The 27,973-nt window shown below is 44.5% G+C and overlaps 1 protein-coding gene across 2 annotated transcripts in view; it reads left to right on the forward strand.

The window, feature by feature from the left end:
* Positions 1 to 27,973, forward strand: part of GPAT4 (glycerol-3-phosphate acyltransferase 4) — a 47,863-nt gene that overhangs the window by 12,851 nt on the left and 7,039 nt on the right. The window contains exons 1-6 of one of the 2 annotated variants that reach the window (XM_032229478.1): positions 9,188 to 9,299; positions 11,307 to 12,095; positions 21,698 to 21,767; positions 21,867 to 22,164; positions 25,567 to 25,641; positions 27,521 to 27,610. In XM_032229478.1, coding sequence (XP_032085369.1) covers positions 11,931 to 12,095; positions 21,698 to 21,767; positions 21,867 to 22,164; positions 25,567 to 25,641; positions 27,521 to 27,610 — 698 coding nt within the window. In that variant the 5' untranslated portion in view covers positions 9,188 to 9,299; positions 11,307 to 11,930. Of the gene's footprint in view, positions 1 to 9,187; positions 9,300 to 11,306; positions 12,096 to 21,697; positions 21,768 to 21,866; positions 22,165 to 25,566; positions 25,642 to 27,520; positions 27,611 to 27,973 lie in introns of those variants that run through there. The other variant, XM_032229477.1, reaches the window with a different exon arrangement.

Raw genomic sequence — 27,973 nt, forward strand, 5'->3', positions numbered from 1 at the left:
TCCTCAGAAATGCATAAGGGGTCTATAGTATGCAAAGAGTTCATTTGTGGCAGAAGGATTGCGGGATGCTGAACTAAATGGATTTGGGACCAAAACATAATTATTGAATCAAAGAGTCCTATGGAGCAGGTAAAAAGAACTGAAAATTTTGTTTCCTATAATGGCTAGCTATTTAAAAGCTGCCTTTCTGAAGGATCTGAGAATAATATACTGTTCGCCTTCCCTCTCCCTCCTTCCCTCTCTCTCACTCTGTGTATGTGTGTGCACACATGCGTGTGCATATTTGGATGTTGCTCCAATACTCCTGAAGACACATAATTGAGAAATAACAAATAATGTTTGCTTTTTTGTGGAGTAATGAATTTTGGACTTTCAAAATGTGGCCCTTGACAAATCCTAGGAGTGACAATTTTGCCAAATTCCTCTGATCAATGAAGCAGCTTGAATTTAAAGTGCAATTGGTAACTATGCCAGGGAAATACATTTCCCAAACTAGATCTGGAAACTTGTGAAAAGGGATTATTTGATTTTTTCAGGCTGCAGTTATTATAACCTATGGATATCAGAAATCGCCCACTGAACTAAGTTGAACATTTTCTTTAGACACTGGCTTTTTTAAAAACATCACTAACTTCTTTATCCAGATGCCAAGCAGCAAATATTAAAGAATAATACTTATATTGCCTTTTCCAGGGTGCTGCTCAGGAGAGTCCAAGCAAGGGTTAAATACAGCCAAACTGCCCAGAACTGAATTGAAACTTTAAACCACGCCTCTGGTGCTGATTATCTTCAGTTTTTTTCAATTCAGCTAGACCAGTGGATGCGCTTTGAGTTTCTCTTCAATTCTGGATATATTTTGCTTGGACTCTCATTGATCTAGTGTGTAAAAATATCCTTGGGACTTTAAATTGGAGCAGGCTTGATGAGAAAAATTCCCCCTTTTCAATTTGGCCGTTCTCTCGTCCTCCTTGACCCTCCCAGTGTCCTGGATCCCTCAGGCGCTGTTGGGGGACACAGGCAGCTGTTGGGGAGGCACGTGGATCAGAGCGTCGACGCCAGCGCCACCGCAGCACCCCCGCTGTGTTGGGAATCCCCGCGGAGAGCTCCGTTTGCCGTCATCCGTGCTCTTTGGGAGCCGGCGCTCAGCACAGCTTCTCTGTGCTCTCCTTAGTACTGGCGGCTAGTTTAAACTCCAGGCGTGGCAATAGAATGCTCTACCCACCATTTTGGCCCTTCGCCGGTTTCGTTTTTGATTCTGATCGTATGCCGCAGCTGCCTGAAGTCTGACGCATTGCAGGAGCCGCGTGGAGACATTATTGCCCGACCTGACCGGCGATCTGACTCCTAAGCTTCCCAATCGCAGCGGCAAAGGTTTGAGGCCTTCTGGGTCGCAGTCCTAACACTCCTGCGGGCGTTGGGAGCTGCGAACGTTCGTGCCAAGCCCCTTTTGGGTTGGATTTGATCCTGTGACTTTCTGTGTCTCTTCTGCAAGCACTTTGGTCTGCAGTGGGCTGCTGTGAGGTGGTGAGTGGAGGTGGTCCCTACCTGTGTCAGGCCCAGTTTTACCCATGGCAGATCAGATCCCTGAGGATCCCGGACAATTGGGGGGGCCCTCTAGAGCCTTCTCTAGGCAGACCAGCATGGCTGCCAGGGAGGCCATTAGGGGTAACAAGCCGTATTTTAGGCCCGGGCCTAAGCAGGAATCGGGCCCTGATAAGGATGCCTTATGGCGCCAGAAGGCCCTAGAAAAACATTTCTCCAAGGCCCTGCAGCAGACCCAAGCCTCCCAGCTGGTGATTCCTAAGGAGCCCTCCATGGAGGTTCCTCCTGCTCAAACACATCCCATTTCTTTCTTTTTTTTTTTTTTTTTTTTTTTTTTGCTTAGATATATTTTATTCAATTTTCACATTCCATTTGCAATCATTTATATACAGGGTATTTACTGTAAAAAAAGAAAAAAAAAGAAAAAGGGAATAAAACGAACAAATAAAAAGGAAACACAACTCATCATTCACAACCCCACCTAACCCTTTCATCCTCCATACACCCCATCTACCCCCTCCAACTTTCCTTTCTCCCTCTAACACTCCCCTCCTACTTCCCTTTCCCCTCAAACCTTCCTTCTCCCCTTACTCCCCGGACACCCTCCTTACATTCCCCTTACTCCTTCCTTACTCCTCCATCTTCTTTCCCTCTACCTCCCTCCTTGGTGTATGCCTTTATTCGAGTGTTGTTTGATCTGATAAAAGTAAAATGAACCAAGGAAAAAAAGAAATAAAAAAAGGGAAAAAAGGAAAAAAACAAACAAACAAAAAAAAAACCCACCGTATATAAATACATTCTTGTTCTTATTAAGACTATGTTAACACCCCCCCACCCCACCCCCCACAAATCCCCATCCCTAATCCTCCCGACTTCCCAGGGCCCACACCTGGCACTACCTTCTGTCTAAAATATCTTGTATACATATGGATTAAAAAATAAAAGTAATATATCAAAAGAAAAAAAAAAACAGAGAAAAGAAAAAAAAAAATAGAAAAGAAAAGAGAAAAGAGAAAAAATAAAAGAAAATAAAAGAAAAGAAACCAATATTTGTGTTGATCTCAGCCCCCTATCTTTATCTATACTTAAATAGTATAAATCATTCTATCTATATTTTATTCTCGTCTCTTACTTCTTTGCTATTTACCCCAACCTTCTGTAGATTCTCCCGTTCCTCTTCCTAAACCTCATGATCCCTTCCAATAAAATGTAAGCAGCGTGGTTCATGCCATATATTCAAATATAACTTTACAGACAAGTAATCAAACTTTCCCTTCTGGTAAAATTTAAACAGCGTAAGTGATCTTTCTTTACCCCCTTTTCAAACAGTAATTCAAAATCCCCTTCTTAGTAAAATTAAACAGCGTAGATCAAATATTACTTTACACAGGAATCAATTTCTATCTTAAGATAATTCCAACTGACTTCCTCTTCTAATAGGATTTAAATAACGTAGTTCATTCCACATGCATTTTACCCTCATCCCTCACTTGTCTGATATTTACCACTATCAAATTTATACTAGCATTTGTTTAAAATATAACTCAGAGGGATTTCAACCAACTTTCCCTTCAAATGAAAGTTAAGTAGCATGGATCATTCCACATATTCAAATAATACTTTCAGCAAGAGTCAGTTAACCTTCTATTTTAAAGTAATCCCTTCTAACAAAGTTTAAGCAACATAAATCATTCCGCATTCTTTTTACACTTATCTTAAGATAATCCCAACCGGCTTTCTGTTCTAATAAACTTTAAACAACGTAAATTTTACCCTCATCCCTTGCTTGTCTGATGTTTACCACAAATAACGTAGTTCATTCCACATGCATTTTACCCTCATCCCTTACCACTATCAAATTTGTACTAGCATTTGTTTAAAATGTAATTCAGAGCGATTTCAACCAACTTTCCCTTCAAATAAAAGTTAAATAGCATGGATCATTCCACATATTCAAATAATACTTTCAGCAAAAGTCATTAATAAGCTTTAAACAACGTGAATTTTACCCTCATCCCTTGCTTGTCTGATGTTTACCACTATCAAATTTATGCTAACGTTAATTTAAAATCTAGCTCAAAGTAGTTTCACCCAGCTTTCCCTTCTGATAAAAATTAGTCCGCTTTTTCTACCGGAGAGAGGTCTCAAACCCCCATTCAGTCCTCAACTTTAGCAAGCATTTTGAAATGTCTAGATTCTCGATCTCCGTTTTTCTGCTTCTCCGAGGGAGGAGGGGCTACCCCCTCCATCTTGCAGCCACATGGCCTGCCGTTTGCCTTCTCCTTCCGCTTGTCTCTCCTCTCTTCCAAGCGAGTCAGGAAGTCCCGCCTTCAGAATCCTACAATAGAAATCTTGAGCCTCCGAAACAGAGTTAAGACGAAATCTTTGATTCTCAAATGTAACCGTGATACCGGCAGGGGCCTCCCATCTGTATCGAATCTGTTGACTCCTAAGCTCCTTAGTTAAAAAGGCGTAATCCCTTCTTGCTTTCAGCATCTGAAAAGGAATATCTTTGAAAACAATCAGGTCCTGGCCGTCAACTCGGAAACTGTTATTATGAAGCTTTTGCACAATCGCATTTCTAGATTCTTTTGTAGAGAAATGTATAATTATGTCCCTCGGGAGCTGTCGCTGTGCCGCTATCAATGAGTTCTGGCGATAGATTTTCCGAATTTGCCAGTCAAAGTTAAGTCCCGGGCTTCCCAGCGCATGGCTGAAGGCTTCAGCAAAGGTCTGTTTCAAATTCTCTTGCTCCTTTTCACGGAATCCTCTGACTCTTATCGCAGATGCCTTCCTATTAAAATTTATCATCATAAGCTGTTTTTCGTTATCTCTAATTTCTTGTTGTAAAATTTGAATATTGGTAGTCAAATTAGAATTAGCCTTCTCCAGACTTTCCAATTTGTTCTCCATTTCAGCAGAGTAATCTGTCAGGGCAGACACGGCTGCAAACGTATTCGCCTTCATTTGATTAACTTTAGATTTTAAATCATCATATAATTCCAATACAAATTCCCTAATTTCTTTCTTAAAAGCATTAAGCATTTTAAAGAGATATTCCTGTGTTAAAAGTTCTCCAGCAGAGGGCATAGGAGACAAAGGCTGTGTTTCCAATAAAGATTCTTTAAATTCTTTAGACACATTTGTAGCAAGACGCTTCTTTGACTTGGGTGCCATAATAAATAAACAAGTAAGCAGAGCTTCGCTCCCCTCTATTTCAAAAGAAGAAGAGTTTATTTTGTTAAGGAGCAGTCTGCAGGAAGATAAAACCGGCTAAGTACATCAATCATCCACGGAGAGAAATCGCCATTTTGAGGTCTATTTAGACAAAGAAGTCTCTAAGACGAATGGTGCTGGTATTTACGATAGTAATAAAAGCATAAATCTCACAGGGGTGGGACCCGCCCGTATCAATTCTAGCTTGAAAAAACTTTGTTTTGTCCTGGGGGGGGCTAGCCTGTCTGGGGCTGCCAAAAAAAAAAAAGGCAGCTGAGAAGAAATGGCTGGAGATAAACGCTCCGCTTCGGCTGGATCTAATCTCTTTCCACAGCCAAAAAAGAAAAAAGGCTGTGGCTTACGAATAGACCCTAGCCTACGGAGCTATCCTCCCTGCCCCTTTCTTAGCCAAAAAGGGGTGCTATCTATGATCTTATTTAGATATACAGACCAGATCTCTGAGGAGCTCGGTGGAGCCCTCCTCGGCAACAGGCCACGCCCCCCGGAAGTCAAACACATCCCATTTCTGACAGTGAAGAGGAGGGCCAGGAATTTTCCCTCACGGCCTCCCTGGCCATTGCAGTTTCTCCAGGTGTTTCTATGGCGGACCATGTCGACCTTTTTGCCTGTCCTTCAGATCTGGAGGAAGGGCCAGTCGTGGGGCCCTTGGCCCCGCAGCAAGCGCCCCCCCCCAGACCTGACCCTAGGGTTCGCCCCATTGAGGATCAGGGGCCCAACCTCTTAGCAGAAATGCAGGAGGTCATTAACAGAGCTATCTCCCAGGGCATTGAGGCAGGCATGCAGCAGAAGGGCAAGCGCACTCGCAAGACTCGGCATCTGCAGCCCCCAGAAGCTCCCAGAGCTGCTTCTTTCACCCAAGCTCCTCAGTCTCCCCATTCTTCTCTGGCCACCGAGGATATCCTTCCCAGGCAGGAAGCTGAGTTCTCTGGGGACAAGGGTGGCACTTCCGAAAAACCTACCTTTTCCGGTCTATTTAAGCTTGCCAACTTCAAAATCATTTTGGATAAGGCTAAGATAGCGACCCGCATGGGATCTATGCCCCCAGTTCAGGTGGTCAATGACCCAGATGACCTCTCTGGGGACCTCTTTGAGGAACTGGTGATGGCCCAAGAATAGTGGTCGGTTGGGGGGCCCATTTCCACAATCAACTTGCTGGTGATCTCCAACTGAAGCCGCTCACAGCATCAACTGGCTGGGACTTAGGGCTGTCCGGTTAGCTCTTCTCCACTTCCGGTCTGGCATCCAGGGGCGTCATGTGAGGGTGTTGACGGACAACGTCACAATGAAGGCGCACATCAACTGCCAGGGGGGCACGTGCTCCAGATCCCTGATGTTGGAGGCCGACAACCTGGGTCAGTGGGCGGAGAAACACCTCCTGTCCGTTCTGCTCGTGGCACTTCTGCTTCCTCAGCCTCTATTCTTGTCATCCTGGACTTCCTGAGGACGGCCTTGACAAAGGTCTGGCGCCCAACACTCTTCGCCGTCAGGTGGCCGCAATTTCCACCATCCTGGCTCCAGACAAACAGTCCTCGCTCGGCCGTCATCCCACCATTCGCAGTTTTCTTAGGGGCGCGACTAACCTGAGGCCCCTGGTGGTTCAGATATCCAACTTGGGATCTCAGCGTGGTTCTGCGTGCCCTTATCAAGCCTCCATTTGAACCTCTCCGGATGGCCAGCATTAAACATTTGACATTTTAAACTGTTTTTTTCGTTGCCATCACCTCTGCGAGGCGTATCTCAGAGTTGGCTGCCCTGTCAGTTCGTGAGGACTTGTGCTTGATTCAACAGGACAGGAGGGGCCCTCAGACTGGACCCTTCGTTCATCCCTAAGATTAACTCCTGGTTCCACCGGGCTCAGGAGGTAATTCTCCCAGATTTCTGCCCATATCCCAGACATCCCAGGGAGAAATGATGGCACAAGCTGGATGTCCGCAGGATGCTCCGCAAGTATGTCAAGCACACAGCTAGTTTTCGTCGTTCTGAATCACTCTTCATTTCCCTCTAACTGGCTTCCCAGGGCAGGAAGGTATCCTCATCTACAACTGGTGGTGGCTTAGAGCCTGCATCGCCCTCACCCATGTACTGCAGTCCAAACCGGTGCCTAGCCACATCACAGCACATTCTATTAGGAGCGCTGCCACCACGGCAGTCTGAGTGACCTGGGCACCGATTGAGGAGATTTGCAGGGTGGCCACCTGGACCTCGTTATCTCCGTTTGTCCGGAATTATAAGTTGGACAAGTTTGCTTCAGCGGAAGGGGCCTTTGAGAGGCGAGTTCTTCAGGGCATTCATACAAGCAGAGAGACCCTGACTGCAGCTGCTTCCCGCCCCAGTGACATTTAGCTTGGGTATGTCCCTTGCTTGGACTCTCCTGAGCAGCGCCCTGGAAAATGACTATTGACTTACCTGAAGGGTTGTTTTTAGGGCACTGTGAAGGAGAGTCCACCCCACCCGGGGTCTAATTCCGCTGGTCTCAGTTTGGAAGTTTACAGTTCCCGTTAACTTGTTGTTTGTTGCATGTATATCGGATCCATTGTTGGACTTCTCAGCGCTCAACAGTTCCACGTCTTTATTGAAAAAATCTGAAGATAATCAGCACCAGAGGAGTGGCTTAAAGTTTCAATTCAGTTCTGGGCAGTTTGGCTGTATTTAAACCTTGCTTGAACTCTCCTTCGCAGCACCCTGAAAACGACCCTTCAGGTAAGTCATTCTCCGTGGTGGCCCCCTCTCTCTGGAACATCATCCTTGCAGAGATTAGAACAGCCCTCACTCTTAATACCCTTTTGGAAGGCGCTGAAGACCTGGTTCTGCCAGCAGGCCTGGGGAACCTAGAGCGGGATGGAGCCCATTAACTTTTTGAAATTGGTCTGGAAAGAGACAATGTTCAAAATTCCTCATGCTGGCTACAGAATTTGGGGAGTTGAAATCCATACATCCTAAATTTGCTGAGGTTGAGAAACATTGCCTTAAAGCAGTGATGGCTAACCTTTTTGGCATCACGTGCCAAAAGCGGGGGGAGCACAGGGGGATCATGCGCAGGTGTGCCCACACCCATAATTCCATGCGCGCAACCCCTGCCCTCCTCCCCTCCGCTTTTGGCATGGTGGACCCATTTTTTGCCCTCCCCAGGCTCCAGAGGTTTTCTAAGAGCCTGGGGAGGGCGAAAATACCCTTCCCCACCTCCATAGGCCCTCCAGAGGCTTCAGGAGGCTTCCCTGAAGCCTCTAGAGAGTGAAAAATGGCTGGAAATGAAGGCCGAAGTCAGCTGGCCAGCACACGCATTCGCACTGGAGCTGATAGGGCAATACCTCGTGTGCCCTAACAAATGACTCCACGTACTACCTGTGGCACGCGTGCCATAGGTTTGCCATCACCGCCTTAGAGAAATTGAATCCACACCTTAATTGTTGAATTTCCTTTTTTAATCTTACCTTTTCCAGTGAATATATTGATACAATATTAAGATAGAAAGAATATAATCTCCCTGGCTGGAATCGAATCAATGTCATAACAGCAGTCGGTGATTTCACTGCCGAGTCATAAGCTTGTCATTTCAGAGTTGGCTTTCTCTGATGCTTATGATGTGAGCATCTCTTTACATGAACCTTTTACCAGTCAGGTATCCTCCAAACCAAGGGTGTCAAGCTCAAGGCCCGCAGGCCAGATCTGGCCCATGGGGCCAGTCTGGAAATAGGAAAGGACTGGCCTGCGGTGCCTCTGGCAGCCAAAATGGGATCTGGGGGGCTGCATGCCCCCCTCCCCCATTTTGGTCAGCAGGATGCTGCAAGAAGCCATCCAGGCCAAAAACTCCACACACACAGTCTCGCACTTCATTTTGGCCTGCAGGGTGCGTCCATCCCATCTTCCCCAGGCCAGCCCGCAGAGGAGAACTACAATGCTAATCCAGCCCTCGAAGAAATCCAGTTTGACACCCCTGCTCCAGACCATCCAAACTACAATTCCCACAAATTGGCTGCAGAAGTTGGGCATTGTATCCAAACACGTCTTGAGAGCCTCAGATTAAATATCTTTTTCTTCTGCCCTAGGGACTGTAATAATTCACTGTCTCACAATTCCCATTAATCTAGATCTCTGCTCTAGCTTGCACCAGGTGCACATTTCTGCTCTGTTTGCCCCGTGAGGGAGCCAGGTATGCTGTCCCTATTGCCAGCGCTTGGGTTAGTCAAGGACTGGGTCGGTTGTCATGATTCCGGTGTGTGTGTATATGGAAAAAAACACGCTCCTCGTCCCCGAGCCTCTCCTCTGGAATCTTTTGGAACACCGTGTAGGGATTACACGTGGTTGCAAGCATCTGATTGCTGTGCCGTTCCAGCTGTGATGCAAGGCTATAAGCTATTGCAGTCAAAAGCTTGTTGGAGACTGCCTGGAGGTGAATCTCTCTCCAGGGCCTTTTTTTTTTTTTTTGCTTCTGCCTCTTAATTGTCAGCGGGAACTTCTTGGATGGGAGCTCCAGCTCTGGATTCCATTCCCATGTGATTTCTGTTTATCTAATGTTCGCTGTGAGTAAAATGCAGAGTTTTCTATAAAGGGAGCTAAAAAAAAATTTATCAGGAGTGAAGCGTTTCATGGATTATTAGTCTGTACTTTTACATTACGTTCAGCCATGTCTAGAAATGTTTTAAAGGAGGATTTCCCGATCGATTCATTTGGGTTCAGATTCAGCATGTGTGGATTATGTGCACTTTTGGGTTTGTTTTTTTAAATGTATTTAACTATTCCATGTACATCTTTCCTATTGGTTAGCGTACTTCCTCTGGGCAGTCTTTGTAGAAGGAAAAAAGGGAATAGCAACTTTGAAAATGCCTGGTTTGTGACAACGTCTGTGATTCAGTGGCGTGGCGTACTAGTGTTTTCAATGTATTCTGGTGGCTTAGAACACAGATCCCTTCACCTCTTTTCTCAGGATTATTCCCTCCACATAATTCCCTCAATACCGTCAAACAATTTACTACGTCTGTATTGCTATTACTATTAGTCTTCTCATCATTCCTATCACCCATCTCCTCCCACTTATGACTGTAACTTCGTTGCTTGTATCCTTACGATGTATATCGATTGTTTCCTAGGATGATTTGATTGCTTATTTGTACCCTAAGACTATCATTAAGTGTTGTACCTTATGATTCGTGACGAATGCATCTTTTCTTTTATGTACACTGAGAGCCTATGCACCAAAGACAAATTACTTTTGTGTCCAATCATACTTGGCCAATAAAGAATTCTATTCTATTCTTATTCTGTTCTCTATTCGAATTTGAATTCTATTTTTATTCTATTCTAATCTAATCTGATCCACAGTCCTCTTCTGAGACCACCAGGAAAAGATCTTAATGCAAGGCATAATTGCATCAGATCTATCTAGAAAATGGGTCTCCCCGGGAATTCTGGGAGTTGAAAGTCCGCCAGGCTTAACGTTCCCAAGGCTGGACACCCCTGATCTAGAAAATAGAATAGAAATAGAATAGAATAGAATAAGTATAGGGAACAGAATAAGAATAGAATGGGGCTTTTTAATGCTTTGAGGGAGTGTGTTTCACTCATGTCCATACAGTTTGCCTTAGTGACTTTTTCTTTTTAAAGATTTTACAGTATTTTTAAAAAGTAGATAATACCTTCTGTTGTTGATCAGCAATCTAAAGTTGTGGTCATGTCTTGAAAAATAGTCCTGGGAAATAATCTCTATCGATCTTCTGAAGCTGCTGCTCTCTAGAATTTTTTGTACTGATTAGGATTCCGTTGGTACTGTGACAGCCTGCCAGTATAACAATTAGTCACTTTCGCCACTTTGGCATGCCAGTTTCCTTCTGTCAAATAGCTTCCCCAAATTAAGGGGAGATTCTTCCTTTTAAGACCACAGATGAGTAACATAAATACCGCTGAGTACTTAAGCTAGGAAGACTCCTTGTGAGTCCTTGGATATTAAAAGGGTTCTTCAGTTCTAAGCAGACCTTACTAAGCTTGTGACGTGCTTTGCTTATCCCTGATTTTTACCTTTGCTGCCTTTTGAGTGAGAAACTGCTGCCAGCGTCTGTTCTTGTAGGAGAAGTGTGTCAGGGTTCCAAAAAACACCCCCAACTAAATAAAACTCCCAAGTTCCACTTTATTAGAGATGTCACATTGGCACATTTGGGAAAACCCGAATCTGAAAGCTTCCTGGTTTTCCCACCCAGTTGAAAGTTCAAGATGTTGCCCCAACACCCACACATCCATCACATGGTCCAATCTTATACTGCCACAAAGACAGATTCCTCCCATCTACATATGGCCAGGTGCAAAGACAAAAGCGACCTTGACTTTCTAAGAATGTTGTTAGGGCTACACATCACCCAACTCTGTATAATCCCCCCTCCCATTTTCCCACAGTAGAAAGTGTGGCAGGGCTGAAACCCAAAAAGAAAAGATGGTTTGCAGGTCTGACAAAGTGGTGATGTGGCCCCACAGTACTTCCTTTGTAGTTGCACTGAGATTTTCATTGGTGGTTGTTTTTTTCCTTTCTCTTTCCTCAGGTAGCAACTGGGATACGGGAACGCTGGACTTTTAAGAGCATCTTCCATGGACAAGAGGACATCTCGCAGCTTTCGGTGGTGGATGGCATCTAGAAGGATTTTTGCCACAAGTTTCACAGGAGAACCAGAGCTGGCTCTTGTGTCCTGAGGGCAAGAGCTCTAGTTTTGCAAAGCGCCAGCTTTTCTGCCAATGCAGAACAAGAGAAGGAGCACATCTTGTTCTTGCAAAGTGACGTTGTGTTCTTCCGAAAACTCAAACAAGACTTCTGCAGGCATTTGGAGAGCTGTTTTTGGCCACGCTTCTCCCTGCCCTTCCAGTGGCTTGTGCAACAACACATTGTGTAACCATCTTACCCCTAGCCAGTCTTCCCAGTCTCTGTTTGTGCTTTGGCCTCTTTCCAGAGTAGATCATGGAGGTTCTTGGCCACCCCAGGCCCACCAGAAGCAGGGTGTAAACTCTGAAATGGCCCCTGTGATAGGCCAGAGACCTGCTATACATTCAAGGTTGTTATTGGTGGACAGGGGAACGGACTGACTGCCTGCTCAGGGCAGCTTCTTCCTGCCTCAGGAATTTGCAGGGCACTGGCCTAGCGTGGCCCAGTCTGCCCTCTTTCCCCCTTCATCATGTTTCTACTGCTGCCCTTTGACAGTTTGGTAGTTAACCTCTTAGGCATTTCCCTGACCGTCCTCTTCACTCTGCTTTTGGTCTTCATCATTGTACCAGCCATCTTTGGAGTTTCCTTCGGCATCCGCCGTCTCTACATGAAAACCCTTCTACAGATCTTCCAGGTGAGTTCACCCTGCTTTGACATTCCTTGGGGGGGGGGGGTTGGGGGGAGCCAACCTGAGGCTGGGTTGTGCCAGCAACCAGCACAAAATGAATGAATCAGCTCTTGCAACACAGGTCTTGTATGCTGGATTAGGAAACAGGGAGTTTCAGGAAAGTCCAGCTGTACCATGGTTTGACAGCGTCCCTGGAAGTTGTGACGTAAGGACAAATGAAGATGTCCCTGGCAGGCAGGTGCAGGGTGTTTGCTTAACCATTAACATTTCCCCTGCATGGGGATTACTTTCAGGTCAGAATGAAGTAGCAGCCGTACAGATAGTAGCCAACAGCAGCTCTTCTCCTACAGCTCAAATTCGGACTTCAGTTGTTCTGATCTAGGCTTCCCAAGAGCATGAAGCAAATTTCTTGTCCCGACAAAAAACCCTTTTATTAATTTCCTGTGAATTCTGCTCATTCACATCCAGCAAAGTCTTTCAAGGGAGGATTTACAGTCACAGACCTTATCTGGCTTGGAGAGCTGCCGGGCCGATACCTGCAAAACTGGCAAGGAGTCTCAGAGAGTTACGAACCAATTAAGCGAACTAATTGTCTCCTGCAAACTCCCCTTTCGCTCCTCTATTATTTCCTCTGGGAGAGGCCATTCACCATCCATCTGTGGCCTTACTCCCAAGTCGACCCCTGTTCTTTAGCTGTTCCCTTCGTTTGGCAACTCTGCGCATGTGCACACTGTCATGAGTCGGGGCCCGACTCACTCGGCAGGTCACATGCTCGACCTCGTATTTCTCTCAGAGCAGTGGAGTTGTGATCTTGGTTTGAGGGGTAGTGAGATCTTACCCCTGTCATGGTCAGACCACTACCTACTGAAGCTTGACTTTCGGAGACCAAACCCCTACTGTAGGGAGGAGGAACTGATTAGGTGGTTCCACCCCAGGCAACTTATGGACCCTTTGGGCTTTCAGATGGAGCTTGGTATTGTTCCTGATACCCTCGCCCGCAGTCCGGCGGAGACTCTGGTTGCTGCTTGGAATTCAGCAGCGGCAGGGGCTCTTAACCGGATTGCGCCTTTACGGCCGATCCGAGGCAGTGGATCCAGGAGGGCCCCTTGGTTTACTGAGGAACTCCGGGAGATGAAGCGCCGAAAGAGACGCCTAGAGCAATGATGGAGATCCAGTAAGTCTGAGTCAGACCGAGCGCTTTTAACTTCCAGCATCAGAGCCTATCTTCGGGCAATTAGGACGGCCAAAAGAACACACATTGCCTCTCTGATTGCTTCCGCCGAGTCGCGCCCAGCCGCCCTGTTCAGGATAACCCGTTCCCTCCTAAATAGGAGGGATACGGGCGATCCTTTGCAGGGCAGAGCTGAGGATTACGTCCAATTCCTCGCGGACAAAGTTGCTCGGCTTCGGACGGACCTGGACTCCAATTGCGCAGAGCCAGTCGAGGCACCAGGGGAGAATCTGGAAGGACATCACTGGATTGATTTCCAAGCTGTTACCCCTGAGGACGTGGACAAGGCCATGGGAGCTGTAAGTACCTCCACATGTGTACTGGACCCGTGCCCCTCCTGGCTGGTCGCTAACAGCAGGGAGGTGACACGGGGCTGGATCCAGGCGGTTGTTACCGCCTCCCTTCGGGAGGGGTTCTTTCCCCCCGCTCTAAAGGCGGCGGTGGTGAGACCCCTTCTGAAGAAGCCATCCTTGGATCCAGCCGTCTTAAACAACTATCGTCCAGTCTCCAACCTCCCCTTTGTGGGGAAGGTTGTTGAGAAAGTGGTAGCCTTTCAGCTCCGGCGGTCCTTGGAGGAAACCGATTATCTAGATCCCTTCCAGTCGGGATGTAGGCCTGGATACAGCACGGAAACCGCGTTGGTCGCATTGACTGATGATCTCTGGAGAGCCAGGGATGGAGGTTATGCCTCCGTCCTAGTGCTCCTTGACCTCTCAGCGGCCTTCGATACCATCGACCATGGTATCCTTCTGCGACGACTGCGGGAGGTGGGGGTGGGAGGCACCGTCCTACGGTGGTTCTCCTCTTACCTCTCGGACAGGTCGCAGTCGGTGTTGGTCGGAGGGCAGAGATCAACCCCTAGGCCCCTGAATTATGGGGTGCCGCAGGGTTCGGTCCTGTCCCCCCTCCTGTTTAATATCTACATGAAGCCACTGGGTGAGATCTTTCGACGGCACGGGATAAAATACCATCAGTATGCGGACAATACGCAGCTGTATCTGTCTGCCCCATGCCAACTCAGTGAAGCGGTTGACATGATGTGCCAGTGCCTCGAGGCTGTTAGGGACTGGATGGGGCTTAACAAGCTTGTACTCAATCCAGATAAGACCGAATGGCTGGTGTGTTTCCCTCCTACTAATTGGCCAAGTGTTCCATCTCTCAGGCTGGGGGGTCAAACAGTACGCCCCTCAGACAGGGTTCGCAACTTGGGAGCCCTCCTGGACCCACAGCTGAATTTTGAACACCACTTGTCGGCTGTGACCAGGGGGGCATTTGCCCAGGTTCGCCTGGTGCACCAGTTGCGTCCCTACCTGAACTGGGAGGCCCTCACAATAGTCACTCGCGCCCTTGTGACCTCTAGACTGGACTACTGCAACGTGCTCTACATGGGGCAGCCCTTGAAGAGTATTCAGAGACTTCAGCTTGTCCAGAATGCAGCCGTGCGAGCGATCGTGGGTGTACCTCGGTTCACCCACGTAACACCTATCCTCCGCGAGCTGCACTGGCTGCCTATTGGTCTCCGGATACGCTTCAAGGCGCTAGTCGTCACTTATAAAGCCCTTCATGGTATTGGACCTGGGTACTTGAGAGACCGCCTGCTGCCAATTACCTCCACTAGACCGATCAGATCCCACAGATTAGGCCTCCTCCGAATTCCATCCGCCGGCCAGTGTCGACTGGCGACTACTCGGAGGAGAGCCTTCTCTGTGGCTGCTCCGACCCTCTGGAACGAACTCCCCGTGGAGATTTGAACCCTCACCACCCTCCAGGCCTTCCGCAAGGCCCTTAAAACCTGGCTGTTCCGACAGGCCTGGGGCTAAAGAGCTGTTGCCCCCGTCTCGAATGGTATGACTGTTGAATGTTTTTAAATTATGCATTGTTATGCTTTGTTTTTAAATTTCTTTTTGTCTGTATTCCCCTTCCCTGGTTGATTTGTGAGCCGCCCTGAGTCCCCTTCGGGGGAAAAGGGCGGCATATAAATAAAATAAACTGAACTGAACTGAACACTGGGAACAGGCTCCAGCTGTTCAGCTGCCTCCTCCCTAATGTCTGACTCTGAAGGCAGCTGATAACTGGCAGACGGCTCTGGCCTCCTCACTGCCTCCCAACACAGAGCCCTCCTCAGAACCTTCCCCAGACTCCAGGACTGGCCCATGTTCCTCCCCCAACCTCCGCACTTGGCGCTGGCGGGCCACAACGCTGATGTAGACCAAAAAGGAAGTCAGTGGGCAGTCATAAGCTGGCCTCATAGCCATATTCTCCCCCCTCCAATCACTTTTCAATGATGGAAATAACTTCCCTTTTTTTTCCATTTTTCACTTTATGGAGGGCTGCCTCGCCCGAAAACTGAATGCACACCCTGGGACATCCGTTACCACTATTCGTTAATTCTACCAGAGCCTTGCTTGGTGCAGTTGCACAAACAGTTGCACCTAGGAAACCAGTTGCTGGGAAATTACCTATCCCTTTTCCTTTCTTATTCCTCCAAAGCCCTAATTTCATCCAACATCAGAATACGTATGACAGTTGCAAATCTTAACTTAAAATATGGTTTATTACTTCAGTTTCCTTACTGTTCATTATTTTTGAAATTGTCTAAAATCAAATCATTGTACTGTATAATAGATCATGTCAAAAGCAGAACAGGTTAACAGTAATAAACTATGGAAAAATAAAAAAATAAGATGACGTTATTAAAAGTTAGATAGCAGGGTGCTTTTAGAGATTTTCTTTGGTTTCCTTTGAAAGGAAGTTGTGAAAGCAGTATCTTATACATCTTTAAAAGAAAAACCATTAGGGCATTGTGGGTCAGTGTTTCTTGTGTAAATATGTTTTATTTTCATTTCATTTCGTACAGTCACATATATACTGTGCATAACCGGGGCATATAACATTGAACAATAAACACAGCCCTCCCTCTTGTCAACAATACCCCCCAAAATACAAACCCAATATACCACTTCGACCCACCATACACCCTTTCTTTCGCCCCCCTCCAACTTTCGTTCTTCCCTCCAACATTCCCCTCTACCCTACTTCCCCTCCCCCTCTATCACTCCTCTCTCCCAATACACTCCCTCCCTTCCTTCTCATCCTCCCTCCAATCCTCTCTCCCACCCTCTCTACCCCTCTTTCTTCTTTCCCTCTACTTCTCCCTTCGGTGTATTTCTACTATCTATCAATATATTCAGCTTGTCCTATTTTTACATTAGAATTAAAGAGCAACAGTATACAAGTGCAATCATGTTACTTTAAAATCTAACACATACTATATTTCCCCCCTCCCCCCTCCCCCCTAAGACCCCACCTCCTTCCCCCCCCCCCGACTTCCCAGAGCCCGTACACGGTATAGCTTTTTAACAAACACAGTCTAAAATATATTAAAACAAAGGAGATTAAAGAAGAAAAAAAAAGAAAGTCAATAAGATCTCTACGTTGAACTCAGCTTCTTGCTGTTACCCAAACTTTAAGCAGTTTAACTTATTCCTAATCTTAAGCATAGGCTATCTGGAATTTCTTAGTCCCATATTTGTTTTGTGTATAGTCAATCCATTTTTTCCAGTCTCGTTTATATCTCTCATTTGAGTGGTCTTTAAGATATGCTGATATTTTAGCCATCTCGGCTAAGTTTGTAACTTTCAATATCCATTCTTGAGTTGTAGGCACGTCAGTGTTTCCATGCACAACAACTTCAAAATCCCTTTCATGGCCTGGCACACCTTAATTCAGATTCTTACCAGCTTGTTGTGATTGTTTAAACAAGTGCAAATTATAAGTACAATTACTTTTTTATTATCCACGTAGAACCCAGTTCTCCATTTTAGTGTCCACCTTTTTACATTGTAAAGAGATAATTTAGGAACCTGTCATTTTTGTTTGTACCACTCCAGATAATAGAATAGAATAGCATAGCATAGATGAATATGAATAGGATAGAAAACAATGGAATAGAATAGAATAGAATTCTTTATTGGCCAAGTGTGATTGGGCACACAAAGAATTTGTCTGGTGCAGATGCTCTCAGGGTACATAAAAGACAAGATACATTTGTCAAGAATCATAAGCTAGAACCCTTAATGATAGTCGTAGGGTACAAATAAGCAATCGGGAAACAATATCAATATAAATCGTAAGGATACAACCAACCAACCAAGTTACAGTCCTAAGTGGGAGGAGATGGGTGATAGGAACAATGAGAAGACCAATAGTAATAATGCAGCCTTAATGAATGGTTTGACAGTGGTGAGGGAATTATTTATTTCAGCAGAGTGGTGGCTTGGGGAAAAAACTGTTCTTGTGTCTAGTTGTCTTGGTGTGCAGTGCTCTATAGCGTCATTTCGAGGGTAGGAGTTGAAACAATTTATGTCCAGGATGTGAGGGGTCTGTAAATATTTTCACAGTTCTCTTTTTGACTCGTGCAGTGTACAGTATTCCATGTTAAGAAGAGCAAATAAATAATTACCCTTTTAAAAATTCCAACTTTGGTGATTATTCCTAAAATTGCCCAGCTGAACTAGGTCTTACTTCTTATCTTCTTGTGCTATGCGTCCTTTTGCGTCACTTGTGCAATGCAACCATGACTGGAAAATCTTCCATAGTTATCTCTCTAGCTACCATCCAAGCATTGCTTGCGTTCTTTTTCTCCTAGCCCAACTTGTTTTTCCTTCTTTTCAACGTGAAAGTAGAGTGTGTGAAGGAATAGGATTCTGCACTTTTTTCGTTAGGTATCTATTTCGTATTTCCTCCAGGAGTTCCAGGTATCACCCCTTGCTTTGTGTATTACAGTGTAGGCATGGCTGTGCGTCTAAGGTTCTTGCTTAGGTCAGATGGGGAGTAAGCAAGTAATAGGAGGCAACCTTAGGAGTGAGCCTGACCTTTATATAATAATGCAATGATAGGTTAGTTTCTAGGAATTGCTTTCAGGAGGCAATGTAGATGTTGCAATGTGAAATGAAGGAGTTTGGGCCAAAACGAAAACAACCCAGAGAGGGACCAAGAAGGGAAAGGGGTAGGAGGGGACTGCATGCCCAGGATATTCTGAATCAGCCAGGTAGAAATGCCTCTTCTGCTGTCCCCAAGGGTGCTTTTTTTCAAGAGACAACTGGACTTTCTGGTTTTTCTTTGAAGACGTTTCGCTTCTCATCCAAGAAGTTTCTTCAGCTCTGTATGAGAAGCGAAACGTCTTGAAGGAAAAATCAGAAAGTACAGTTGCCTCTTGAAAAAAGCACTTTTGGGTGACTGAGAATCTCTATAGACTTTTAGCTACACAAGTTGGCATGAACACCCTTGGAATGGTGCGGGAGTAGGAATGGATTTCCAGAGGGAAAAAATTGCAGACTACAGGAACCATTTGCACCACTCGGGTGACCCTGAGGACACCGATAAACCTCCAAGTGGACTCAAGGACTCTCTAAAAGGATGCAATGACCAGCTGTCTGCATGGAATATAAATCCTTTCATTCCCCACCATCCAGTCAGAGCTGAAGAAGCTTCTTGGATTAGAAGCGAAACATCTTTAAAAGAAAAAAACCAGAAAGTCCAGTTGCCTCTTGAAAAAAGCACCTTTGGGACAACCATGACCTGGAGGACTGAGCATCTCCACATTTGCCTCTTCTGCTGCACCTTGTGGGCACCTTCCCTTCCTTTTTCAGCCTGGTGGGTAGGCAGCCTGTCTGACGCCAGATACAGAGGTTAAGGCAGGCAGGAACTCCAGCCCCACCTACCATGGCAGGATTTCCTGCAGATTATTCTGCAGCTTGGCAGCCGCTTTCATCATAGAGTCTGGCTTTTCCTCCCTAGATCTTCCTGGGATTTGCGTTTCAATTACGATTTTTTTTTAAAAAAAAAAATCCTTTTTATGACTCCCAAGCCAGCACTTTCTGTTTCTTAGACCTCTCGTCTAATTAGGTGGAAGCTGCCTCAAGCTTCTATTCTTATAATCTGGTTTTGGACATTGTTTTCCCTGTCTCATTCCATGCCTTTATCTTGTCAAGATTTTAGATGCTGCCAAAAGGAAGATAGTTAGAGTGGAATAGACCAAAAAAAAAAAGCAAATAAAACTTGCAGGTCACCAACAAACAACAATAAATATCTCCATTGTCATCTGAACCAGCCAAGTTTTTTTTTTAAGAAATCCATGGTCAAGATTTAAACAGAGCCACTGGAAAGCTTTCTCTTGGCCCAAGCAGTCTCAAAGAGCACGTTTTCGCTGTCCACAAGCAAAGTTAATTGTTTCAGATGGTGGCTGTGTCCTCCACCCACATAACATAAAATGCAGCTTGATTTCCCCCACTCGAAGGGCTAGATAAGAAAGGAATGAAGAGAGAAGAGACAGAGATAAGGTGGCAGGAAGAGCTGTTCTATGCCAAAGACTTCTGGTCCAGCATTCCTTCTCCCTAATGACTCATCCTCTACTTGAGAGGAAGCCCAAGACCAGGACAGACTCACTGGTTCCACACAGCCTGTTATGCCATGGTTTATTATATTTGTGGTTGGCACAGCATGGCATTAATTTTTGGCAATCCAAGTCAAAAGACAAATCTGAGAGATGCAGTTTTCTCACCCTTCACTGCAACAATGCAGTATATGCTCTAAAACAGTTGTATCGCTGTACTAATTAATAAAATAAAGCAATATTCCAAAATTCAGCTTTACTCAACCAGCCACCGCAACAACAACAAAAAAATGCAAAACAATTCATCCCTCAGTTGTTTAAAAAAATGTCCATTCCTTAGGCAATGGAATAAACTGTAATTATCATAAGTTCTCACAGCCTAGTGGTAATACATGTTCCGTAGTTTACAAATCACAGGAACTGGTGTTACATAGCACATTATGACCAAAGCTATCAAACAGATTACAGCTTAGCAGCCGGGTCTGAGACCATAAATGTAATTAATAACAATTTAGCAAGAGGGATGAGTAGGTCATATTGTCAAGCTCTGTAGAGTTATCTAACCCAGTTTTGTATGTCCTGTTCACCATAATTTGACTGAATTTAACTTTTGACTGCAGATTGCTAACAGTTGAATTGGCAAGTTCTTCCCACAGACCATATGCAGGGGCTGTTTACCCAAAGCTGCTGGTATCATGCCAGAATCAGTAGCAGCCTAGTAGAAACTGGTAAAGCAGGACAGGAAATTAGCCCCTTTCCATTTTCATTTTTGGACCCGACAATGTGAGATGAACTGCTAAACAGGCATTGCATTATGCCTATGGAGATTCTCAGTCATCACGGTCCTGGTTGTCCCAAAGATGCTTTTTTTTCAAGAGGCAAATGGACTTTCTGTTTGTTTTTTTTCTTTGAAGATGTTTGGCTTCTCATCCAAGAAGCTTCTTCACTTCTGACTGGAGGGGTGGGCAGGATAAAAGGATTTATATTCCTTGCAGATAGCTGGTCATTTGCATTTTTTTAGAGCAGGGGTGTCAAACTCAAGGCCCAGGAGTCAGTTCCGGCCTGTGGGGTGCTTGGATTTGGCCCACGAGGCCACCCTGGGAATAACGAAACACTGGCCAGCGGTGCCTCTGCCAGCGAAAATGGAGGTCGGGAGGGCCATATGCGGCCCCCTGTTTTTGCTGGCAGAGGGTTGCAGAAGGCCATCACAGCCGAAAATGGAGCTTGGGGGGACCATTTTCATTGGCAGTGCTCGGGCCACCACAGTACCCAACACAAGTGACATCATGCTGACCACGCCTATCCTGGCCCCCAGAACTCAAACGCAAACCTGATGCAGCCCTCAATGAAATTGAGTTTGCCACTCTTGTTTTAGAGAGTCTTTGAGACCACTGGAGGTTTATCTGTTTCCTCAGAGTCACCTGAGTGGTATAAATGGGTGTGGAGCCTTTTTGGAACCGCTGAAAGGACTGTGTTGTAGGCTGGAGATGATGATATTGAATCCCTCCTCCTCTGTTGAGGGAGGGTTGTTCAATTTGGACAGAGATGGCTTCTTTGACCCCTCTTTCAAACCAGGGGTCCTCTCTGTCCAAAATATGGAGTTTGTTGTCTTCAAAAGAATGGCCTGTGTCTTTTAAATGCAGATGGACTGCTGAATCTAGTCCTGATGGGTTTGTTCTCCTATGTTGCATCATATATTTGTGAAATGGCTGTTTTGTTTCCCCAATGTACAGATCTATACATGGCTCACTGCATTGTACTGCATCTACCATGTTGTTCAGTTTCTGTCTGCATGTTTTATGTTTCCGCTTGTCCACCCAAGGATAAAACTAAGGCATTGTGTTAGTTGCCAGCTTCCAATTGCTTCCTTAAACTTGTCGCTCCTTATCCTCTGCACACATAACCAGCACCCTGGTTCAAAGAAATAGATTTCACATCCAGCTCTGAAGGATCTCACTTCTTCTTTCTCATTATGTCTTGCAGTGGGCAACGTTAAGGATTGAGCGGGGCGCCAAAGAGACGAACCACCCCGTTTATAAGCCCTATGTCAATGGTAAGAGGGCCCAGGTGCCTTTTCTTAAGAGGTGGGCGGGTGCGTCAGGCATCGCTTCTCCTACTGTTTGGACTGGAAAAGACATGTGTCTTATTGCAGGAATCATTGCCAAAGAGCCCACTTCTTTGGAAGAGGAGATGAAGGAGAACCGCAGGAGCTCCAGCAACAAGACCCTGGATGCCCCTGAGTTTGAGCTGTCCGACATCTTCTACTTCTGCCGCAAAGGTGTGGAGAGCATTATGGACGACGAGGTGACCAAGCGTTTCTCCGCGGAAGAGCTGGAGTCCTGGAACCTGCTGAGCAGAACCAACTACAACTTCCACTACATCAGTCTGCGCCTCACCATCCTGTGGGGGGTAGGCTTCCTGGTCCGCTACTGCTTCTTGCTGCCACTCAGGTACGGGCCAGGATGGGCTCGGGCTTCTCATTGGACAGCCAGGAGGAAGATGGGACACCTTATTGTTTCTCCTGGACAGTCCGTAGGTTAGGGTTCCAAGTAATAATTTCATATCGAGCAAAACTCCAAGGCAGGTAGACTCCTCAAAGAATAGCTTTAATGAAAATATCATATTGACACAGATCTGGTGAAAACCAATTCTTAAGACTTCCATGGTTTTCACATAACTAAAAATAAAAGTTGCACTTTCCCAAAACGATCAGTCACATGGTCCAATCATAATGCTGTCTAGTTGCCTAGTAACATTACTCCTCCTTCTTCTAAGCAGATGTGAGAATGACCTTGGTTCCCAAGAGAGAATATTTTGTTTTGGCTACAGAATCCCCTTTATCTCAAAGCCCCTCTCCCTAACCCCCAGCTCCAGTGTGGCAACACTAAAGCGGTCAAAATGGCTTCGGTCCTGTCAGCTTTAGGGTTGACACCCTATAGTGAAACCCTAGTGGTACAGGTAGTCCATTTAGTGACTGTTCAAAATTACAACGGCACTGAAAAAAACTGACTTATGACCGTTTTTCACATGACTGTTGCCGCATCTCCTTGCTCACGTGGTCAAAATTAAAAGGCCTGACAACTGTCTCACATTTACGACGGTTGCAACTTCTTGGGTTCACCTTCTGGCAAAGAAAAGTCAGTGGGGAAACACCGTTACAATGGACAGAGGCTAATATTGTATTATATTACCTAAGGTGTTTATACAAAATTACAGACCAATCTCACTGCTAAATGCAGATTACAAAATTTTTGCTGTAATAATAGCAGAACGGCTGAAAAAATTCCTTATATCGTTCATCAATATCAAAATGGATTCCTCCCCAGAAGAGAAATTAAAAACAATATGAGAATTATGCTGAACATTCTTGAATATTATGAAGTGCATAATGAAAAACAGGTTGCAGTACTTTTTCTCGATGCCAAAAGGCATTTGATAACGTGAACTGGGAATTTTTGCATCAACAATTGGAACACATGGAATTGGGGGATAAATTTATAAACACGATTAGAGCAATATACACAAATCAAAAAGCCAAAGTAATAATTAATGGTGAATTAACGCAAAGTATAGCAATCCATTAAGGTACAAGACAATGTGGTCCCCTATCCCCGCTACTGTTTAAATTAACCTTAGAAGTTTTAGCCAGGAATGTACGTAAAGAGGAAAGATAAAGGGACTAGAAATCAAAAAGGAACCATTTAAGTTAGAGGCTTTTGCGGACGATCTAGTGTTTGTGTTAGAGGATCCTATAAACTCTGGTATAAAACTTATTGAGGAATTGACAAAGTATGGGAAAATAGCGGGTTTAAAGATAAATATGACTAAGATTAAAATGTTGGTTAAAAATCAAAAGCGAAAGAGGAGTTAACGAAGAAATTGGGTATCCAAACTGTCAAAAAGTCAAATATCTTGGTATACATTTATCTGTGAGGTGTGTGACCATCAAAGAAGATAACTATACTAATTTGATCAATAAACTAAGAAAGACTTAGAAAGGGTGGAAAAACCTACAACTCTCCTTGATGGGTAGGATCACAGTCATAAAAATGAATGTATTATCAAAATTTCTTTTCCTATTTCAGAATATTCCCATTAAATTAGAAAAAGGTTTTTTTAAGGATTTGAATCAACTGGTTTCAAAGTTTATTTGGCAGGGAAGAAAACCAAGAATAAAACTCAAGGCTATGCAAGATACTAAGGAAAAAGGAGGATTTGGCGTATCAGATTGGGAACTTTATTATACTGTGGCCACTCTAACATGGCTAAGAGAATGGATAATGTTGAAAAATAAAAGATTACTCAAATTGGAAGGTCATGACCTCCAAGTAGGATTTTATGCCTTCCTTTGGTATGAAAAAGGACCTGCACATAAATATTTCAGTAGACATTATATCAGACAGTCCCTGTTATTAATATGGAACAACATTAAACACGACCACTACACTCAAAATACCCATTTGGCTATCTACGATGGAAGCATACATACATCCAAATTTAATTAATATGGAAAATATAGTTACATATAAAGAGTTATTGAACAGATAGGGGGAGATCAAAACGAGATTAGAATTGACATCACAAGGGGTACAAGTAGAATGGTGGTCTTATCTACAGATACAGTCAAGGTTTGCACAGGATAGGAAGAAGGAAGGTATTGCCAAAGATTACACAACATTAGATAAACTTTTGATACAGACAGAAAACAGGCTGATCAAAGTGTTGTATAGATTTTTTTTTGGGAATACAAGCTAGAGGAGAACATGCCAAAGAAACTATGGTCGCCTGGGCAAAAAAATTCGGTATCAATGTGGAATTGGCTAAGTGGGAAAAACTTTGGATACTTAATCAGAAACTAACAATGGCTACGGCGTATAAAGAAAATCTTTATAAGATATTCTACAGATGGCATCTCCCCCCAGCACGGCTCTCCAAAATGTTTAAAAATCTGGCCCCAAATTGTTGGAGGTGTAAAAAAACACCAGGCACTTTTTATCATATATGGTGGACGTGCAATGAGGCAAAAAAATATTGGAAAATGATTCAATCATGGTTAGAACAAATTGTGGGAGACCAAATCTTCTTTAAAACAGAAATTTTTCTCCTAGGTATAATACCAGAGGGGTTTAAGAAAGATATACTTTATTTAATTATACATGTACTAACTGCGGCGCGCATAACATATGCACAATATTGGAAAAAAGAAAATGCACCATCAGAGCTAGATATAATCAGAAAAGTGTTGGCCTGTGCGGAAGCAGATAGGCTCACTCTTGAACTTAAAAATAAAGGGGAATCAGAATATTTTGAAGTCTGAAATAGATTTTATGACTGGTATAAGACAAGGTGACAAGACTGGAACAAACTGTATATATTGTGATTGGATAGAAGGATAGATAATGTATTAAGTGGGCTAATTGTTAATGGTTGAGACTAGCTGTATATAATGCGAATGTATGGTCACTTCGACTTCACGGTACTGCATTGTTTTAAATGTAAAAATAATAAAAATATATTGGAAAAAAAAGTCAGTGGGGAAGCCAGATTCACTTAACAACCCCGTTACTAATTGAACAGCTGCAGCGATTCACTTCACCACTGTGGCAAGAAGGGTTGTAAAATGGGGGCAAAACTCACTTAACGAATGTCTCGCTTAGCAGAATAAATTTTGCACTCAATTGTGGTCGTAAATCGAGGACTACCTGTACATCCATCCTAAGAGTAGAAAAATCCTTCCGTTGTTCAGCCCCCAGTTCAAAAGGTTTTAACAGCTTGCTATCTTGTTGTGATCTGAATGCTGTGAGATTGTACCTTAATACCTTATTCTCTCTCCCTTTTTTTCCCCCTTGTAGGGTTGCCTTGGCTTTTACTGGTATTAGCCTTTTGATATCAGGCACTACGATGGTGGGATTGTTACCCAATGGAAGGTGAGTCCTCGGCAGCAGATTACATGGCGTTCACCATCTGAAAAGGGGGAGCCTAAACCTCTAAAAGAGATCAATTGTGGGGGTTGTGAAGCAGTTGATCCCCTCTTAAACACCGAATGGTTGTCATTTCCACGGTGTGGATTGTCCTTCAGCAACAAAGACAAAATCTCCTGTCCTTCTCTACCCAACTGAGCCAAGAGTTGAAACAAGTGGAACACCTTCTCTGGCATGCCTTTTCCATTATGTGGGAGGCGGTCCTCAGATTCTTGAGAGAGTGTTAAATAAATTTAACAGGAGGGTTAGAGAGGCGGTTAGGTGTGGGAAGAAGAACCCAGGCAAACCGCTTCCAAAATCTGGCCAAGAAAACAGCTTGGACTTATCCAAGGCAGTCGCCAGAGAGTCAAGAATGACTTGAGGGCACATGAAAGAGAAGATTTGAATGGAGTGATAGGTCATTCTGTAAAAAGGCTGGCAGAGCAGGATTCTCCGGGTATATTTCCGAAGGCTGACTTTACTACTTGTTGGATAACATCTTAAGGGAATGCCTGTCCTAAGCTCTTGGCGTTTACACAGCTCAGATTTACAAGCCGATTTGAGAGGAAGCTCTCCGTCTCGCGTCTGACTTGGAAATTGGCCAATTATTGCAACAGATGTAAGGAGTCTGCTACGCAGTGGGTATTCCCAAAGAGTGGGTTCTTGTAAGAAATCGGGAGCGAGGGGTCTTCAGTGCTCTCTGGTGGTTTTCTTGCAGACATTTCATCACCCAAACTAGATAACATCCTGCAGTGCTGGTGAAAACAGCCTGCAAGGAAACTGCTGAGCTCAGAGAGCACCAAGGACCCGTCATTTCAACCCTGAGCTAGAAATATTCTCCATTATTAAAATTGGAAGCAACGGTAGAGTCTGGAAGTCAAAAGGACAACAGCTGTGTTGCACCATCACTTTGCAACTTCTACTCTTTTCGTATATCTCTGTGCCAGAGAAGCAGTTCGCCCGAACCGGTAGCAGAAATTGCAGGTGGTTCTGCCCACCCACCCCAACTCTATGGCATCCCATTTAGTCCCTTTTTCAGCCAAAGTGCGTGCATGGAAGGTTGAGCACAGAGGTGGATGTGACTGAGTGCATGTGGGGATGCACATACGCTCACATTTGCGAACCGGTCGAGAAGGTTCCTGTAAAGGGACACGGTGGCTCAGTGGCTAAGATGCTGAGCTTGCCTATCACAAAGGTCGGTGGTTCGAATCCCTAGCACCACGTAACGGACTGAGCTCCCGTTCCTTGTCCCAGCTTCTGCCAACCTAGCAGTTTGAAAGCAGGTAAAAAAAGGCAAGTAGGGAAAAAAGGGATCACCTTTGGTGGGAAGGTAACAGCGTTCCATGCGCCTTCAGCATTTAGTCATGCCGGCCACATGACCACGGAGACGTCTTTGGACAGCGCTGGTTCTTCGGCTTTGAAACGGAGATGAGCACTGCCCCCTAGAGTTGGGAATGGCTAGCACATATGTGCGAGGGGAACCTTTACCTTAGGGAAGGTAAGTGATCAAAGCACACGTATCTAGGAGAAGGGAGCAATATTTGGAGTCTCCATTTTCTATCTCGGAATGCTTTGAAGACAAATGCTCACAGCCCCCTCTTACACATATAACCTGTTCTAAATTACGGTCTTTCCTCATTGGGAATTAACCTGACTAATTTTGTGATCGGCATCACGTAAAATTGAATGCATTCTTGTTTTTTTATTCTATTTTTTTTCCTTGAGGTTTGCAAGCATTGTTTGGGGAAGGCAAGAGAGTAATGATATAAATGATTAGCATGTCAGCACTTGGGTTCAATTATACACTGAGATGGGATAACAACATGGTGCTTCTCCTTCTCTTTAGGTACAAAGATTTCCTCAGCAAGCACGTGCACCTGATGTGCTATCGGATCTGCATACGAGCTCTTACAGCTATCATCACCTATCATCATCGGTATGGTGAGGGCTGGGTGGAAGTTTGTGAGATATTTTGTACAAAGAAAGAGAACAAAATTTTCTATGTACCATGATTACCTAGAAAGGCAGCATAGGCAAAATGTAGAACTGGCTAGGGATTTCATATATAAACATTCCTTTTTTAAAATATATTTTTATTTTTAAACATTTTTGAATACAGTGTACGAATATAGGGTATGTCAGTTACACAGACAAAGACCAGATTAAAAAAAGATAATGGTAAATATTAATACATGAACTCATAACAGTAACTATAATAGGATAACACTTGTATTAAATGTAATTGTAATACTATAATTAATAGTTTAATCTTACGTATTCTTATATCTTGGCCTATTTA

Source organism: Thamnophis elegans, chromosome 13, assembly GCF_009769535.1.
Source record: "Thamnophis elegans isolate rThaEle1 chromosome 13, rThaEle1.pri, whole genome shotgun sequence".
NCBI classification, from domain to species: Eukaryota; Metazoa; Chordata; class Lepidosauria; order Squamata; family Colubridae; genus Thamnophis; species Thamnophis elegans.